The sequence below is a fragment of the Oncorhynchus mykiss genome, chromosome 16 (genome assembly GCF_057628025.1).
Source record: "Oncorhynchus mykiss isolate SJ-2025 chromosome 16, ASM5762802v1, whole genome shotgun sequence".
Taxonomy (NCBI): Eukaryota; Metazoa; Chordata; class Actinopteri; order Salmoniformes; family Salmonidae; genus Oncorhynchus; species Oncorhynchus mykiss.
Genome location: NC_143037.1, coordinates 58,394,059 through 58,412,484, shown reverse-complemented (window position 1 = coordinate 58,412,484; position 18,426 = coordinate 58,394,059). Strand labels below are relative to the sequence as shown.

At 42.6% G+C, this 18,426-nt stretch overlaps 1 protein-coding gene across 2 annotated transcripts; it reads right to left on the bottom strand.

Moving 5' to 3' along the window:
- Window positions 1-10,156: 10,156 nt before the first annotated feature.
- LOC110492343 (vesicle-associated membrane protein-associated protein B) lies at window positions 10,157-16,521 on the bottom strand. 2 transcript variants are annotated; one of them, XM_021566579.3, is made up of 6 exons: window positions 16,041-16,521; window positions 12,192-12,344; window positions 11,951-12,054; window positions 11,578-11,658; window positions 11,130-11,306; window positions 10,157-10,859 (listed from the first exon to the last, which is right to left on the bottom strand). In XM_021566579.3, exons 1-6 carry the CDS (start codon window positions 16,096-16,098, stop codon window positions 10,695-10,697), a joined length of 738 nt encoding a protein of 245 aa, XP_021422254.1. In that variant the 5' UTR covers window positions 16,099-16,521; the 3' UTR covers window positions 10,157-10,694. The 2 variants fall into 2 exon arrangements, with proteins under 2 accessions (XP_021422254.1, XP_021422256.1); XM_021566581.3 differs by having other exon boundaries at window positions 11,130-11,237; window positions 16,041-16,336.
- Window positions 16,522-18,426: the final 1,905 nt, after the last annotated feature.

The following is an 18,426-nucleotide window of genomic DNA, read 5'->3' as shown; positions in this document are numbered from 1 at the left end:
ATGTTGTAATGGTCTGAAGCGCCATTGCAGTTTTTATGCAGTGTTCACAGCTCAATTCTCCATCCAGACGCCCACAATCCAAGCCCATCAGGCTACACAAAGACATGGATTTTAAATACAGACAGTAGAAACCAAGTCAAGAGAGAAAACACTCCATCAACTAGTCCCGAGATGGTCCCTTTTGAAAAGACTAATATTTGCTGCTGCGTTTAAAACACAGGAGGGAAGGAAAAAACTATTCAGGTTTTTCCATGTAGAGTAGACACTGCAGTGCATACGGAAATTATTCAGACCCCTTGACTTTTTCCACATTATGTTAGGTTACAGCCTTATTTTAAAATGGATTAAATTAACTTTTTACTCATCAATCCACACACGATAACCCATAAAGAAAAAAGTGATAACTGTTTATTAGACATTTTTGCGAAAAAAAAGAAATACCTTATTTGCCTGAGGAACTATCCGTAGCGCTTCGAGACAGGATTGTGTTGAGGCACAGTTCTGGGGAAGGGTACCAAAACATTTCTGCTGCATTGAAGTTTCCCAAGAACAGAGTGGCCTCCATCATTCTTAAATGGAAGAAGTGTGGAACACCAAGACTCTTCCTAGAGCTGGCCGCCCGGCAAAACTGAGAAATTGGGAGAGGGGGCTTTTGTTCAAGGAGGTGACCAAGAACCCGATGGTCACTCTGACAGAGCTCCAGAGTTCCTCTGTGGAGATGCTAAAACCTTCCAGAAGGACAACCATCTCTGCAGTACTCCACCAATCAGACCTTTATGGTAGAGTGGCCAGAGGGAAGCTACATGTCAGTAAAAGGCAGCCTGCTTGGAGTTTGCCAAAAGGCACCTAAAGACTCTCAGACCATGAGAAACAAGATTCGCTGTTCTGATGACTTAAAGATTGAACTCTTTGGCCTGAATGCCAAGCGTCATGTCTGGAGGAAACCTGGCACAATCCCTACGGTGAAGCATGGTGGTGGCAGCATCATGCTGTGGAGATGTTTTTCAGCAGCAGGGACTGGGAGACTAGTCAGGATCGAGGGAAAGATGAACGGAGATCAGCGAGATCCTTGATGAAAACCTGCTCCAGAGTACTTAGAGCAGGGGGGGGGCTGCTTACCTTAGACTGGGGCGAAGGTTCACCTTCCAACAGGACAACGACTCTAAGCACAGAGCCAAGACAACACCGGTGTGGCTTCGGGACAAGTCTCTGAATGTCCTTGTGGCCCAGCCAGAACCGGGACTTCACCCCGATCAAACATCCCTGGAGAGACCTGAAAATAGATGTCCAGCGACGCTCCACATCCAACCTGACTGAGCTTGAGAGGATCCGCAGAGAAGAATGGGAGAAACTCCCCAAATACAGGTGTGCCAAGCTTGTAGCATCATATCCAAGAAGACTCGAGACTGTAATCGCTGCCAAAGGTGCTTCAAGATAGTACTATTTTCTAGTAAATTGTAAAATAATAGTGAAGACATCAACACTATGACATAACACATATGGAATCATGTAGTAACCAAAAAAGTGTTAAACAAATAAAAATATATTTTATAATTGAGATTCTTCAAATATCCAGCCCTCCACACTCTTGGCATTCTCTCAACCAGCTTCACCCGTCATGCTTTTCCAACAGTCTTGAAGGAGTTCCCAAATATGCTGAGCACTTGTTGGCTGCTTTTCCTTCACTCTGCGGTCCGACTCATCCCAAACCATCTCAATTTGGTTGAGGTCGCGGGATTGTGGAAGCCTTTGTCATGCAGCATTCCATCACTCTCCTTCTTGGTGAAATAGCCCTTACACAGCCTAGAGGTGTGTTGGGTCATTGTCCTGTTGAAAAACAAATGATAGTCCCACTAACCCCAAACCAGATGGGATGGCGTATCGCTGCAGGATGCTGTGGTAGCCATGCTGGTTAAGTGTGTCTTGAATTCTAAATAAATCACAGACCGTGTCACCAGCAAAGCACCCCTACACCTTAACACCTCCTCCTCCATGCTTTACGATGGGAAATACACATACGGAGATCATCTGTTCACCCACACCGCGTTTCACGGTTGGAACCAAAAATCTCCAATTTGGACATCAGACCAAAGGACAGATTTCCACCGGTCGAATAATGTTCATTGCTCGTGTTTCTTGGTCCAAGCAAGACTCTTTTTATTATTGGTGTCCTTTAATAGTGGTTTCTTTGCTGCAATTTGACCATTAAGGCCTGATTCACACTGTCTCCTCTGAACAGTTGATGTTGGAATGTCTGTTACTTGAACTCTGTGAAGCATTTATTTGGGCTGCAATTTCTGAGGCTGGTAAGTCTAATGAACTTATCCTCTGCAGCCGAGGTAACTCTGGGTCTTCCATTCCTGTGGCGGTCCTAATGAGAGCCAGTTTCATCAAGGTGCTTGATGGTTTTTGCGACTGCACTTGAAGACTTTCAAAGTTCTTGAAATATTCCAGATTGTCTGACCTTCATGTCTTAAAGTAATGATGGACTGTTGTTTCTCTTTGCTTATTTGAGCTGTTCTCGCCATAATATGGACTTTTATCAAATAGGGCTATCTTCTGTATACCACCCCAACCTTGTCACAACACAACTGATTGGCTCAAACGCTTTACGAAGGAAATTCCACAAATTAACTTTTAACAAGGCACACCTGTTAATTGAAATGCATTCCAGGTGACTACCTCATGAAGCTGGTTGAGAGAATGCCAAGAGTGTGCATCAAGGCAAAGGGTGGCTATTTGAAGAATCTCAAATATGTGTAACATATTGTGTAACACTTTTTTGGTTACTACATGTGTGTTATTTCATAGTTTTGATGTCTTCACTATTATTCTACAGTGTAAAAATAGTAAAAATAAAGAAAACCCTTGAATGAGTAGATGTTCTAAAACCTTTGACCGGTAGTGTATGTCAATTTAATATTTCATTTTTGTATTTTTTTTATTTTGAAAAATCAGTTTTTGCTTTGTCGTGATGGGGTATTGTGTCTAGATTAATGAGGGGAAATAAACAATTTAGTCAATTTTAGAATAAGGCTGTAACGTAACAACATGTGGAAAAAGTCAAGGGGTCTGAATACTTTCCGAATGCACTGTATATGGGAGAATTTGATTTGAATACATCTTATCAAAACTTCAAGTATGCCCAGATGATACTCAAAACTAAAGCAAAGCACTAGGACACAATGTAGCCAACTATCAATGCAACGTAATGAGTCCAAACCTATCCTTATATTGTCGTGTACTGTACATAAAAAAATGTATGTTGCATATTTGTAAGGACCCCTTAAAATGAAGTGTTATCGCATATTTCTATTAACTCCCCTGCAATCAGCTGATATGACTTAAATCACTTCCAGGATTCACTTGAGCTAAAATAATTTGCTGTCATCCTGATAGAGAACCACAGTATGAGTCATAATACCCATTAAACCTAGCGGTCAAATGGAATGGTTCCAACCGTTTTTCCAGCATTCATTTTTCCTATAGGGGATTTTAGAAACACTTAAAATGAGGGTTTGTAGACTTTTTTGATAACCATGTAAATCTCTCTCGGACCAGTTGACTTTTATCAATATATTCGCATATATTTAACGCCAACAAATGAAACGTTAGTTAGCTGCTAATGTGGCTATCAAGAATTACAAATGCCATGATGATCTGGACGAGACTCCCGAATCGAGGCAAAGGTATGAGTCTCTGGATTAATGATCTAATGTTAGCTAAATGTAGTAATTCATAAATTGGATACATTTCTTTAAATGTACCTGCTAGCAAAGGTGTCAGCTAGAGATGACGTGCAGGAGCTTGGAGGGATATGTAGTCTACTAGGATGCCAATTAGCATTTTTGAATCTGTGTGAATTTGTGTAAATAAAGCCTAATATATTGATAAGTCACCTTGTCCGAGAGACATTTACATGGTTATCAAAACATCACACCAGGGTAAGCCTACACAAAACACAGCCCTTATTTAAAGTTTCTAAAAACCCCTATGCGAAAAATGAATGGTGCGAAACTACTGGAATTATTTCCCTGTTTGACTGCTAGGTGTTATGGGTATTATGACACCTCTAATGTGGGGCTCTATAGGCCTATGTTGTATCACTGTTTCTCCCATTTAATGAGTCGTTCCTTTCAGTCATTAGTCGTTCAACCAAATCGGTGCCTTTTGAGATGTGTATTTTTTTTAACATTCTGTCATAATGAGCCCATGTTGAACTTAAATAAAAGTTAAGTAAAAAAGTACTACTTACTATTACTATAGTAAGTGGCTATTCATTTCCAAATGTATGCCACATTTACGTACTAGTAGGAACTAGGAAACTTGGAAATGTCTGACTGAGCAAAATATGGGGTTGACAAAAAAGGCTCTGCATGGTCAAACCAACATCTGCAATGGCCTTACAGCATTTACTGCAATGGGGACTCCGCAGAAGTCAGGTGCATTCATGCGTCTTGCACTTTGTGGAGCAGAGCAGGGCTGTTGTGAAGGAAGTTAACCCTCGCAAGGCTGCCGGCCCAGACGGCATCCCTAGCTGCGTGTTTACGGACATATTCAATCTCTCACTATCCCAGTTTGCTGTCGCCACTTGTTTCAAGATGTCCACCATTGTTCCTGTACCCAAGAAAGCAAAGGTAACTGAACTAAATTACTATCGCTCTGTAGCACTCACTTCTGTCATCATGAAGTGCTTTGATAGGCTAGTTAAGGATCATATCACCTCCACCTTACCTGACATCCTAGACCCACTTCAATTTGCATACCGCCCCAATAGATCCACAGACGATGCAAAAGTCATCGCACTGCACACTGCAGTGCACACCTCCACTACGCTAATCCTCAACACAGGGGCCCCACAAGGGTGCGTGCTCAGCCCCCTCCTGTACTCCCTGTTCACCCATGACTGCATGGCCACGCACGCCTCCAACACAACAGTAGTAGGCCTGATTACCAACAATGACGAGACAGCCTACAGGGAGGAGGTGAGGGCCCTGGCACCAAGAAAATAGTGGTGCCAGGAAAATAACCTCTTCCTCAACATCAACAAAACGAAGGAGCTGATCGTGGACTTCAGGAGACAGCAGAGGGAGTACCCCCCTATCCACATCGACAGGACCGCAGTGGAGAAGGTGAACAGCTTCAAGTTCCTCAGCGTACACATCACTAACAATCTGAAATGGTCCACCCACACAGACAGTGTGCTGAAGAAGGTGCAACAGCGCCTCTTCAACCTCTGGAGTCTGAAGAATTTAGTCTTGGTCCCTAAGACCCTCACAAACTTTTACAGATGTGCAATTGAAGGCATCTTGTCGGCTGTATCACTGCCTGTTACAGTAACTGCACAGCCCGCAACCCCTGGGCTCTCCAGAGGGTGGTGCGGTCTGCCCAATTCATCACCGTGGGGCACACTGCCTGCCCTACAGGACACCTACAGGCCCTGATGTCACAGGAAGGCCCTCAAAAAAGTCAAGGACATCCACCACTCGACCCACAGCCTGTTTACCCCACTATTATCCAGAAGGCGAGGTCAGTGCAGGTGCATCAAAGCTGGGACCGAGAGACTAAAAAACAGCATCTATCACAAGGCCATGCTACAGTAATATAAAGACTGAATGCACGTCTAATTTACCCATCTCCATCTGGCTTTCGGGGGTCACCTTATATTTTATTTGTAAATAGTTTTTTATTTGTATTGCAGCTGCACTCAAATATCATCAGGGCATTCATACTTTTTGTGCTTTGCCAAGCAGCTTAGAGCTGTTGTGAAGGAAGTTGTCAAGGAAGTGATTTTGTGATTATGCAGGACTTCCCGCCCTCACCTACTGTCAACCAATCATGTCAATGTGGAGCTATACAGAGCCCTCCACAATGTTACAAAATTTGAGATGGGCACGCAATGCGGTACAGAGCTCAATTCGGCCTCTGCGTGCCTCCAGAGGGCACGAAATTGCATCACACCATCCATACAGCGCCTCTGACCACATTTTCAGATCAAGCATAAATTGGCTTTAAGCACACCTAACATATTATTTTTTCTTGCCCAAAAGGATACCTTTCTGGCTGGTCTCCAGGAATGTAAAACAGTTAGGAAGAGTGACCGTTAAAACGGGATTGAATGAAGTAGCAGCAAATAATATGATACATGAGCCACTAATGTGCATGGAGAGCCTCATAAGTTTGGCGAAATCACCTACTATCCTTCAGTCTAATACTTCTATTTACTTACTTTTGTAGTCCGAACTGTCCTCTCCGAGTTTATTTGGAATTTAGCCTGAAAGGGATTGGAAAAATATGATTGGTTGATGATAGGCATATGACGTTGTCCAACGTCTGGTCTTGCACTGCGCATAATATTAGATCTAAACAACGATTGGAGAAGTGTTTAACATCACCAGTACCACATCCTTTTAATAGGCTATATACATTGCATTACCAAAAGTATGTGTACACCTGCTCGTCAAACATCGCATTCCAAAATCATAGCCATTAAAATGAAGTTGGTCCCCCCCTCTCTATGTGCTATGACAGCCTCCACTCTTTTGGGAAGGCTTTCCACTAGATGTTGGAACATTTGCTGCGGAGACTTGCTTCCATTCAGCCACAAGATAATTAGTGAGGTTGGGCACTGATGTTGGAGGAATAGACCTGACTCATCCCAAAATTGTTCGATGGGGTTGAGGTCAAGGCTCTGTGCAGGCCAGAGCCTGCACACACCGATCTCGACAAACCATTTCTTTATGGACCTCGCTTTGTGCAAGAGGGCATTGTCATGCTGAAACAGGAAAGGGCCTTCCCCAAACTGTTGCCACAAAGTTGGAAGCATCGAATCGTCTAGAATATAATTTTATGCTGTAGCTTTAAGATTTCCCTTCACTGGAGCTAAGGGGTTCTAGCCCGAACCATGAAAAAAAGATTGCATTGCTGTGTGATCGATTTTATGCACATCAGCAAGGGGAATGGCTGAAATAGTCTAATCGACTAATTTGAAGGGGTGTCCACATTATTTGTATATATATTGTATATTTTAATTAGCGCAGCGTGACTGCAAGAGACAGGTTAGAATGTCTGACTGAAATACAGGACAAATCAACCTTTTTTCAAGATTAGTGGTGTTTAGATTAGGGTGACCACATGTCCCAGATGATGCGTGACATGATTGTTTCCTTGTTGGAGAAAGGGATAAAATGTGGGACTGTCCCGCACAATCCGGGACATGTGGTCACCCTAATCTATGTATGGATTAAAGCCAATTTATGCTTGATCTGAAAATGTGGTATGATGATTTGTATGGAGGTTAAGACGCAAGCCTCCGGAGGCATGCGGAGGCCAAATCAAGCTCCTTACCGCATCACCATGTGCCTCTCAAATTTTGTAACAATGCGGAGGGCTGCCCATTATTATTGGTTGATGGTAGGTTGGGGTGGGAGGTCCTATATAAACACAAACTTCCTTGACAACTTCCTTCACAATAGTTCTGCTACGCGAAGGACAAAAGGTATATTTGCTCTGTTTTCTGCAGAGGCTGTATCACAGTAAATGCTGTACAGCCACTGCAGAGCCAGATTGACCATACAAAGCCTTTAACAGGGTGAACATGTTATGCTCCACCCGCTCAGTTGTCCATAGTGCTGAGCAAGTGTTTTTTGATGTCGGTTCAGTTACGGTTCGATCTAGTAAGAAAAAATATATAGTTTTCAATTTCAGTTTCTATAAAAACATTTTTTACATTAAATGCATTATAAACAATTTACCACAAAACACCAGAAAATGACCAAAAAGAATAGAACCAGCTCACCTGATTTTACTCTAGGATTTGACTATTAGATGTTTAATGTTCCTTTTAAAAAATATATTTTAAAAAGTAATGGCTTCACCATATTAAAACAAGAGTTTAGTTTACATAACAGGGTTGACCTTGAATGAGGGACAGTCGTAAATAAACCACTAATCACATGAAATACATAATCTTCAGAAATGACAGTCAAAGCAACAAAATAACTAGCCTTTGCAATTATGGTGAAACTTGGAGACATTTTGGGATTAAGGGCTCAATTCAATCAGATCCGCTTTAGCCGATATCCGCATAGTGGTTGTTTTGGCATGTAGGAGGTGGAACTGGATATTCCCTAAAACATGGCACTTCAATACATCTATGACCGGAAGTTACTTTTTCATAGCAGGTTAGAATTTATGCAACAAGTTAGGAGAATTAGCATAGCAGGTTAGGATAATTAGGTTAAGGTTAGGAAAAGGGTTAAGGTTGGCGAAATGCTCTCCTAACCTGCAACGAAAAGTTACTTCCAGTTGTAGATGTATCAAAATGGTGTGTTTTTAGGAAGTCCCATTAGAGCTGTCAAATCAACAAGCAGCTCCCGGCATTATCTAAAGTGGACACTGCCATTGGCTGCATAGAGTAGCATCAAGAGAAATCCATTGCAGCCTTGTTTACAAGCTCAAACACTGGAATGTGAGATGTAATCTCACCTCCATTAGGCTGATCGAAATCCTCATTATTTAATTTTATGATCTTAAATTTGAGTGTCATTATTTCTATAGGGTGAATTCAAAAAGAGTAGGACGTTATATAAACTGGGACACCATAATCCTGACGTTTATTTATTGGTTTGACAAGAGCAAATCAAAACTAATGTTACTAAGCCCTTGCAGAGAAACCACATGATCAAAATCACATCACTTCATTGATATCATAGAGGCGGGAAGAGCAAGCTTCAAACAAGCTTACCCTGCAAAGCACATGGTAAAATCAGCTACATGATGTCATCTGAGCCTCTCTTTCCCTATCTCTCTGTGGGAGAAACTCTCTCGGCCCACTTCCTGTGTGGCACTTCACTTCCTGCTGTTGTGATAATTTTTTCTGTTTTGATGTTAAGGTTCTAAAACTACCAGAAATAACGCAGTGCCAAATTCTGATGTAAATGTGCATACTATGTACTGATGCATCAAAATAATACATTTAAAAAATTGGCAATATTATGTTTCAATTTTGTAATTCAGTCATGTTTTTAGTTGTCCTGCTTTACCAACTATAGCTAACTAAAGTAGGACAGCATGGAGTAGCTAAAGTGGGACAGTCTTATAAACTATTCCAATGGAGGAAAGGGATCCAGTTTACATTAGGGAACCCCTGTACTTAGGTTAGGCAAGGTTCTGGTTCGTGTAGTACTATATCCTGTAAAAAAAAAAGAAGTATTGTACTGTTATTTGAGTAATTTCAGAAAAAGTCGGACACATATTAGCCCAACAGATGATGAATTTCTGAATTCCTCAGATGTTTCCTAATCACACAAATTGATGTGATGATTAGGGAACATCTTGAGGATTTCAGGAATGTATCACGTGTTGAGATATGTTGGCTAGATGTTGAAAAAGGTTACAGAACACAGATATGAAAAAAAGTGTCCCACTTCTTCACCCTATAGTCTACACTTTCTCGTTCTGAACTTCTAACACAAGTGTGTAATTGGCATGCTGACTGCAGGAATGTCCACCAGAGCTGTTGCCATAGAATTTGTTAATTTCTCTACCATAAGCCGCCTCCAACGTCATTTTAGAGAATTTGGCAGTTGTGGCTTCTGAACGATCAGAAGAGCAGCTCCAACAGTTACCGCCACAACATCAGAAATGCGGGTGTCGGCTATTGCCTGTTAACGCTTGATCTAATTGAATCTAGGCCTAAGTGCAGTAAAATCTTCCTAGAAGTGTCAGCGTTGACGGAGGGATGTCAAAATTCCAAATTTGGGCAATTTAGCAATCCTTAATTCATGCAAAAAACAACAGATTTATTGAATTAATGTGGTCTATGTTAAAGGGCACTTAATTTAATATAACAGACTTAAAATTCAATATTGGTGCAAAATTTCTACTTAAAATATCAGAGATGCAAAAGGCACCACCCACATACTGATCCTGAAGACATCCTTCACAGGCTGGGGCTTTGACCAAATTACAAGTCACCGATTCTGTGCCTTCACCTCAGAGACTGTCACTAAATTACACACTAAAATGTGTAGACCTAACTCACTGCAGCACTATGAGACAGTACATATTCTGTGATAGATTAAAAACACATTTCTAATTGATTATAAAAAATAAGCAACCTACTGCATTGGACAGGGGTCTGTCTTGGACAAAATGATGGTTAACATTTTATTTTTCAGTTACCCCCCCCCAAATCCATTTTATGTTTCATACAGGAATCAGTTGGATGACAGGATTTACATAATTACCCCCCTTCATGCTAAAATTCACCGGCAGCCTCTCGACTCACACACAATGCACGGTCTCCTTGCCTTAAAAAAGCAGTGATTAAAACATTCACACAATGTCATAGAACTCAGTCACATTAGTTCTGCTGTAGGAAAAGCCTTGACCTTGCTGGAACACATTGCTATCATTGATGCTTATAGAACACAACGTTGCAATTTCCCCAATCCCCACACAATGATTTGTATTGTATCTGTGCAAGTAGGGATGGAAAATACAGTGATTAAAAGGCAAGACGACTCGTGACCGGTTCTTTTCATTATTTCACTAGATTACCTTTGCTTTATGGTAAATAATTTCACAACTCAAATAAACCCATGTGATATTGCATTATGCAAAAAAACAAGTACACATCCCATTGTTGTTGTTTTTTTTCGGTCCTCCGAGCATGCTGCAGCTGGCTACATCTACAGGGCCAATTTCCCGATGATGACACCGATGACGAAGAACAGCACGCAGAGCGCCAGCACGCGGGTACTCAGGCCCTCCTCCCTTATCATGGCCTGTGAGGAAGATGAGTGGGGAGAGGACGCCATGGACGTGACCTTCCTCTTCCGCAGACCATCCTCCTCCTGGGTAGAAGGAAGGAGTCACAGGCCAAATGTCAGTTATTTGCTCCATCTGAAACAATGCAGACTTACATAATAGGCCTCATATTTGAGATGGGTAATTGACTGATTTGAGATCAGTAACTGCTTGTCACTGTTATTGCTCAAAAAACAGCTGTTATATATTAAACGAGGCCTATTAAGTAAGTCTGCATTGTTACAGATGGAGCAAATAAAATGCATTGTGTCGAACAGATCTGATTGTTGTGGGTTCTAGGGACATTTGAGTCTCACCCTGATCTGTTTGTTCTCTTCCCGTAGTCTCTGGACCTCCATCTGCAGCCTCTTGCACTCCTCCATGATCTTCTTCACCTCGCCGTCATCCAGGGAGGAGCTGGCAGACTTAGGGAGTGAGGAGAGCTCTGACTTTATGGAGGTAGAGGACACATTTTTGTTGCTTTCACTGTCATGCTGTGGAAAGGAGTGGAGACAGAAACATGCAGATGAATAACAGAATGGGGATGAGAAGCACAAAATAAAAAACAAAACATGGCAACGGCTGTTTCAGAGATGCAATGGAGTGGAGATGATCGAATCATTCAGAATCTATTTGTGAATGGAATGAAGGTGCTCTGAATTAATCTTACACTGTACGGTGAAATCTGTGAGGGAAGGAATGTCAACAACAACAAAAAACATGCAATTGTATGTAGTAATATGATAAGATGTAGGAGATACTTACAGTTTTGTCATTCTCTAGTGGCAGCTCAAATGCACATCTCAACTTGGAGTCCATCAGCTCCTCTGGCTTTGCCTCTTTCCACTGTCGGCCAGAAGGAGGATAGAATGATAGAAAGAGTGACAGAGAGGAAGAAGAGGGCCGAAAGAACTGAATAATAAGGCAACACCAAGATGACCACACCCAAATAGGGACTCCATGACACTCATAAGAGAAGCATATCCTGACAGCACATTTGTCCCACTTGCAACGCATAAACAAGTAGATGCTTGAGACAGTAAGACAGAACTAGAAATGCAGATTGAATAAACTTACTGGGATCATCAGATCATAATTAGTGACATTCAGATTTATCACATTCCATTTGGACACTTACCACCCCTTCCATGTCAGTCATGTCATATGGAGCAAGCATGGACTGCACCATGAATTTGTGTTTGCTCTTTTCATTGGGATCATAGTCGAAAGGCTGCAGCATAACTGCAAAACAAAGCAGACAAATGGCATCAAGCAAACTCTTAGCAACAAGTTACCTTCCGTTGACCAGCTCAATATACTATTCGTTCCTGAGATTATTCTGCTACGATCATCTATAAATCAAACTAAAAGATACCAACCAGATACATTGATGGAAGTGCCTGCGTCAATGATGCCACTGTTTGGACGGACACAGTATCGACGAGGCGCTGTCGTCTTCACTTTAAAACACACATTTCTGTCTGTTGGGTTGCCTAGCTTCAGGGTGGCCGTGACGACATCTGTAAATGGACCTGGAAAAGATGGAGAGAATAGACAACAGATACACTACATGACCAAAAGTATGTGAACACCTGCTCATTGAACATCAAAATCATGGGCATTAATATGGAGTTAGTCCCCCCTTTGCTGCTATAACAGTCTCCACTCTTCAGGGAACGCTTTCCACGAGATGTTGGGACATTACTGCGAGGACTTGCTTCCATTCAGCCACAAGAGCATTGGTGATGTCAAAACTGATGTTGGGCGATTAGGCCTGGACCGCAGTCGGTGTTCCAATTCATCCCAAAGGTGTTTGATGGGGTTAAGGTCAGGGGTCTGTGTAGGCCAGTCAAGTTCTTCCACACTGATCTTGACAAACCATTTCTGTATGGACCTCACTTTGTGCACGGGGGCATTGTCATGCAGAAACAGGAAAGGGCCTTCTCCAAACTGTTCCCACAAAGATGGAAGCTAAGAATCATCTAGAATGTCCTTGTGTGCTGTAGCGTTAAGATTTCCCTTCACTGGGGGAAAAAAAAGTATCTGGACACCTCTTCAAATTAGTGGATTTGGCTATTTCACCCACACTCATTGCTGACAGGTGTATCAGATTGAGCACACAGCCATGCAATGGCGACATAGACAAACATTGACAGAATGGCCTTACTGAAGAGCTATAAGCTGCTGTAAGCTGCTCTGACAGCTGATGCTTAAAGTTAGTGAGGGAGATATGAGTCTCCAGCTTCAATGATTTTTGCAATTCGTTCCAGTCATTGGCAGCATAGAACTGGAAGGAAAGGCGGTCAAAGGGGGAGTTGGCTTTGGGGGTGACCAGGAGGAGGAGTTGGCTTTGGGGGTGACCAACCAATCGCTGACCAGTGAGCATGCATTTAGTTTTACTTGCATTTAAGAGCAGTTGGAGGCCACGGAAGGAGAGTTGTATGGCATTGAAGCTTGTCTAGAGGTTTGATAGCACAGCGTCCAAAGAAGGGACAGAAGTATACAGAATGGTGTTGTCTGCGTAGAGGTACAACACTCACTACCAAGTTCCAAACTGCCTCTGGAAGCAACGTCAGCACAAGAACTGTTCATCGGGAGTTTCATGAAATGGGTTTGCATGGCCGAGCAGCCGCACACCAGCCTAAGATCACCATGCTCAATGCCAAGCGTTGGCTGGACTGGTGTAAAGCCATTGGACTCTGGAGAAGTGGAAACGCATTCTCTAGAGTGAGGAATCACACTTCCCTTCTGGTAGTCCGACGGACAAATCTGGGTTTGGCGAATGCCAGGAGAACGCTACCTGCCCCAATGCATGGTGCCAACTGTAAAGTTTGGTGAAGGAGGAATAATGGTCTGGGGTTGTTTTTCATGGTTTTGGCTAGGCGACTTAGTTCTAGTGAAGGGAAATCTTAACGCTACAGCATACAATGATATTCTAGAAGATTCTGTGCTTCCAACTTTGTGGCAACAGTTTGGGGAAGGCCCTTTCATGTTTCAGTATGACAATGCCCCTGTGCACAAAGTGAGGTCCATATAGAAATGGTTTGTCGAGATTGGTGTGGAAGAACTTGACTGGCCTGCACAGAGCCCTGACCTCAACCCCATTGAACGCCTTTGGGATGAACTGGAACACCAACTGCGAGTCAGGCCTAATCGCCCAACATCAGTGCCCAACCTCACTAACTCTCTTGTGGCTGAATGGAAGCAAGTCCTCGCAGCAATGTTCCAACATCTAGTGGAAAGCCTTCCCAGAAGAGTGGAGACTGTTATAGCAGCAAAGGGAGGACATATTAATGCCCATGATTTTGGAATGAGATGTTCAACGATCAGGTGTCCACATACACTACATGACCAAAAGTATCTACAGAAATAAGATTGATCTCGCTTGTGTTCAGATCCTGCTTGTGTTGCATGTTTGTGTGTTTGTTTAATAGCCAACTGATTCCGTGAGCACCAAGCCTCACGCAACACATGTCAGATAAACAATTTCACACATTTGGCTGTTTTTAATCTTCGTTTTGCTGTACTAAAGTTGTACACTTGTTTTCGTTAGAACATCCTCTCTGGTATTACTTGTAATGTATTTAGTGTTGTTTACACTGTTCCAAATTGTCAGAAAAATAGTATATTTAGAATAACTAAACTTTTTCTTGATCTCCTTATTGTTATTATCATCATCATTATAATAAGTAATGTCATTATCATTAGTAGGCTTAGTTGCCTTGTATAACTACCATCGAGCTGTAGGCCTAAGAGCGCATCCTGTTTAGTCTTAACACCTTAACTTGCTTAGGCCTATTTTTCAATACTTATATTTGCTGTCACGTGTTACGGTGTTCAGAGTTCGTTATAACCAATTTATGGATGTAATTATGATATGCTATAGGTCAGATTGTTCACATTTATGCGATGCATACGTGTCACGTAAAGAGAGCAAGGCCAAGGGTTGAGGGAATAGGGAATGTTTTTCCTAAACAAATTAGGGATTTCGGCAACAAAACTTTTCAGTGAGAAATGTCTGCAATCATGTTGCAGCTTCAACAACACGGACAGTGTGATAAATACTGTTGATGTTCTGTAGTCTTTGATGCAGCAAGGAGGAGGGAGAGACAACCGGTGCTAGTCACACAGTCACTCGCTGTAAAAACAAAAATTATACAGTGCAGCAAGTCTGAGCTCGGCCCGGCACAATCAAATCAATTGCAGTCGGACTCCCCGGTCAGACTCCCTCTATTTATTTGTGTGTCTTAATATTTCATCAAACATAGTGCTTAAAGCATCAGACAAGCTCAGTGCATATCGTTGTTTTGATTAAAACACATAAGATGTGTCTATATATGGAAAAAATACACGTTTAAAAATGTCAACCAATCGATTGGTCGAAAGAACCTGATGACTCGGTCAACCAATTTTATTTTTAGTTGGGGACAGCCCTAATCCAATTCTCAAATCTATTCATCAATTATAGCCTGTTCAATAACTCAATTACAAGCGGTAAGATGGTCCTACTCAGAACCTTACAATTCTGCTAAAACTCACTGATCCTGCGCCTGACAATTGTCAACAGTCACTTTTCTACTGCAGTATTTCTCAATCAATTCCTGGGGCTCCCCTAGGAGGTGCACAGTTTCAGGCCAACAATAACACCAATCAAGGGCTGATTCAACTAATCAAGGGCTTGTTCATGTGTGGTCAGGGCTAAAACAAATATGTGCCCCACGAATGGATTGAGAAACGTATATGTATCCATAAAGGTAATTGTGAAATGGGATTTTCATTAGTATCGCTCTGACCTCAGAAAGTACTATAAATGAATTAATTATACTTCATTTAGCTAGTTAGTAACGTTAGTAGCTATAGCAGAAATATCTTAATTTATGGTGGCAAAAACTGACTCGCAAGTAAGGGAGATGATAGTAACTGAATAACATGCAACTAACATTGATTGACAAAATTACCAGGGCCTGGCTTTTCATTGCAGGCTAAGATAGCTTGCTAGCCACTGAAGAAAATGACAGCTAGCCATTAGCCGGTTAGCATCAGTAGGTAGAAGACGTTGCTATGCAATGTCCCTTTGCTTGTCACCGCTCTAGAAACCAAATATGATAAACCGTGTGCAGACCCATTGTTTAGTTATCAACAACACTACTGATAATGCGTTGACGTTAGCTAGCTTGGAACAATGGTCAAATACTTGCAGACCAAACTGCCCGGCCCTGCCCTCTTACCTCTAAATTTCAGTTCGTGTGGTGGCTCAAGCTGGAGGACTTGCTCTTGTCTGGCCATGTCCCAGAGGTTCGAAAGCCTTTCTGATATAAGTACCTGGTCTATATGTCGCAGCTTTTGTTACTATAACTATTGTAAAATCTCCTAAATACGACCCGATTAAGTTAAGGGATAGCTGGAGGATCACAAATGCACCACTTGGACAGCCAAGTGCCAACAGCTGAAGCTAAGCTAGCAAGCAAGCAGGAAGGAAAGGATCCGTGTGACGTCGTGGGAGGGGACAGGTCTGTGGAATGTCAGCAAAGAGATCTTTGTAAAGTTGTTATATTTTTTTCTGGCAACCCGAAAAAACCCTCTGATCTGGCAGCTATTTGAGAATGTAAAGTCATTTTCATTTAGAGGCTGTTTCAAGCAGATATCCTTATTAATTGACAAACTGGGTGATGCCCAGAAAGGCATTTAACGATGCTAAGGAATCAAATCAAACTTTATTTGTCACATGTGAAATGCTTACCTACAAGCCCTTTAACCAACAATGCAGTTCAAGAAAGAGTTTAGAAAATATTTAACAAATAAACTAAAGTAAAAAATTATAAAAAGCAACACAATAACAAAACAATAACGAGGCTATATACAAGGAAGCGGTACCGAGGCAATGTGCGGGGTACAGGTTAGTCGAGGTAATTTGTACATGTAGGCAGGGGTAAAGTCACTATGCATAGATAATAAACAGCGAGTAGCAGCAGTGTAAAAACAAATGGGGGGTAAATAGTCTGGGTGGCCATTTGATTAATTGTTCAGCAGTCTTATGGCTTTGGGGTAGAAGCTGTTAAGGAGCCTTTTGGTCCTAGACTTTGCACTCTGGTACAGCTTGCCGTGCGGTAGCAGAGAGAACACTTACCTGTACCCTGACACATTGCCTCGGTACCGCTCCCTGGAGTCTTTGACAATTTGAAACTCTCGACCCGCTCCACTACAGCCCTGTCAATGTTATTGGGGGCCTGTTCGGCCTGCCTTTTCCTGTAGTCCACGATCAGCTCCTTTGTCTTGCTCACTTTGCCTTGCACCACACTGCCAGGTCTCTGACCTCCCCCCTATAAGCTGTCTCATCGTTGTCAGTAATCAGGCCTACCACTGTTGTGTCGTCAGCAAACTTAATGATGGTGTTGGAGTCGTGTTTGGCTACGCAGTCGTGGGTGAACAGTTAGTACAGGAGGGGACTAAGCACGCACCCCTGAGGGGCCCCAGTGTTGAGGATCGGCTTTGCAGACATGTTGTTGCCTTCCCTTAGCACCTGGGGGCGGCCCGTCAGGAAGTCCAGGATCAAGCTGCAGAGGGAGGTGTTTAGTCCCAGGGTCCTTAGCTTAGTGATGAGCTTTCTGGGCACTATGGTGTTGAACGCTGAGCTGTAGTCAATGAACAGCATTCTCACATAGGTGTTCCTTTTGTCCAGGTGGGAAAGGGCAGTGTGGAGTCCAATTGAGATTGCGTCATCCATGGATCTGTTGGGGCAGTATGCAAATTGGAGTGGGTCTAGAGTATCAGGGATGATGCTGTTGATGTGAGCCATGACCAGCCTTTCAAAGCACTTCATGGCTACCGACGGTAATCATTTAGGCAGGTTACCTTTGCTTCCTTGGGCACAGGGACTATGGTGGTCTACTTGGAACATGTAGGTATTACAGACTCAGTCAGGGAGAGGTTGAAAATGTCAGTGAAGACACTTGCCAGTTGGTCCGCACATGCTTTGAGTACACGTCCTGGTCCTGGGGGCCTGTTCGGCCTGCCTTTTCCTGTAGTCTGGCCCGCGGCTTTGTGAATGTTGACCTGTTTTAAGGTCTTGCTCACATCGGCTACCGAGAGCATTATCACACAGTTGTCCGGAACAGCTGGTGCTCTCATGCATGCTTCAGTGTTGCGTGCCTCGAAGTGAGCATAGAAGTAATTTAGCTCGTCTGGTAGGCTCGCGTCACTGGGCAGCTCACATCTGGGTTTCCTATTGAAGTCCGTAATAATTTCAAGCCCTGCCACATCTGACAAGTGTCAGAGGCGGTGTAGTAGGGTTAAATCTTAATCCTGTATTGACACTTTGCTTGTTTGATGGTTCGTCTGAGGGCGTTGCGGGATTTCTTAGCGTCCGGATTAGTGTCCCGCTCTTTGAAAGCGGCAGCTCTAGCCTTTAGCTCGATGCGGATATTGCCTGTAATCCATAGCTTCTGGTTGGGATATGTATGTACGGTCACTGTGTCTTAATATTATAATATGATATATTGTAATATCTAAATACTACAATGATATGTATGTACAGTGCCTTGCGAAAGTATTCGGCCCCCTTGAACTTTGCGACCTTTTGCCACATTTCAGGCTTCAAACATAAAGATATAAAAC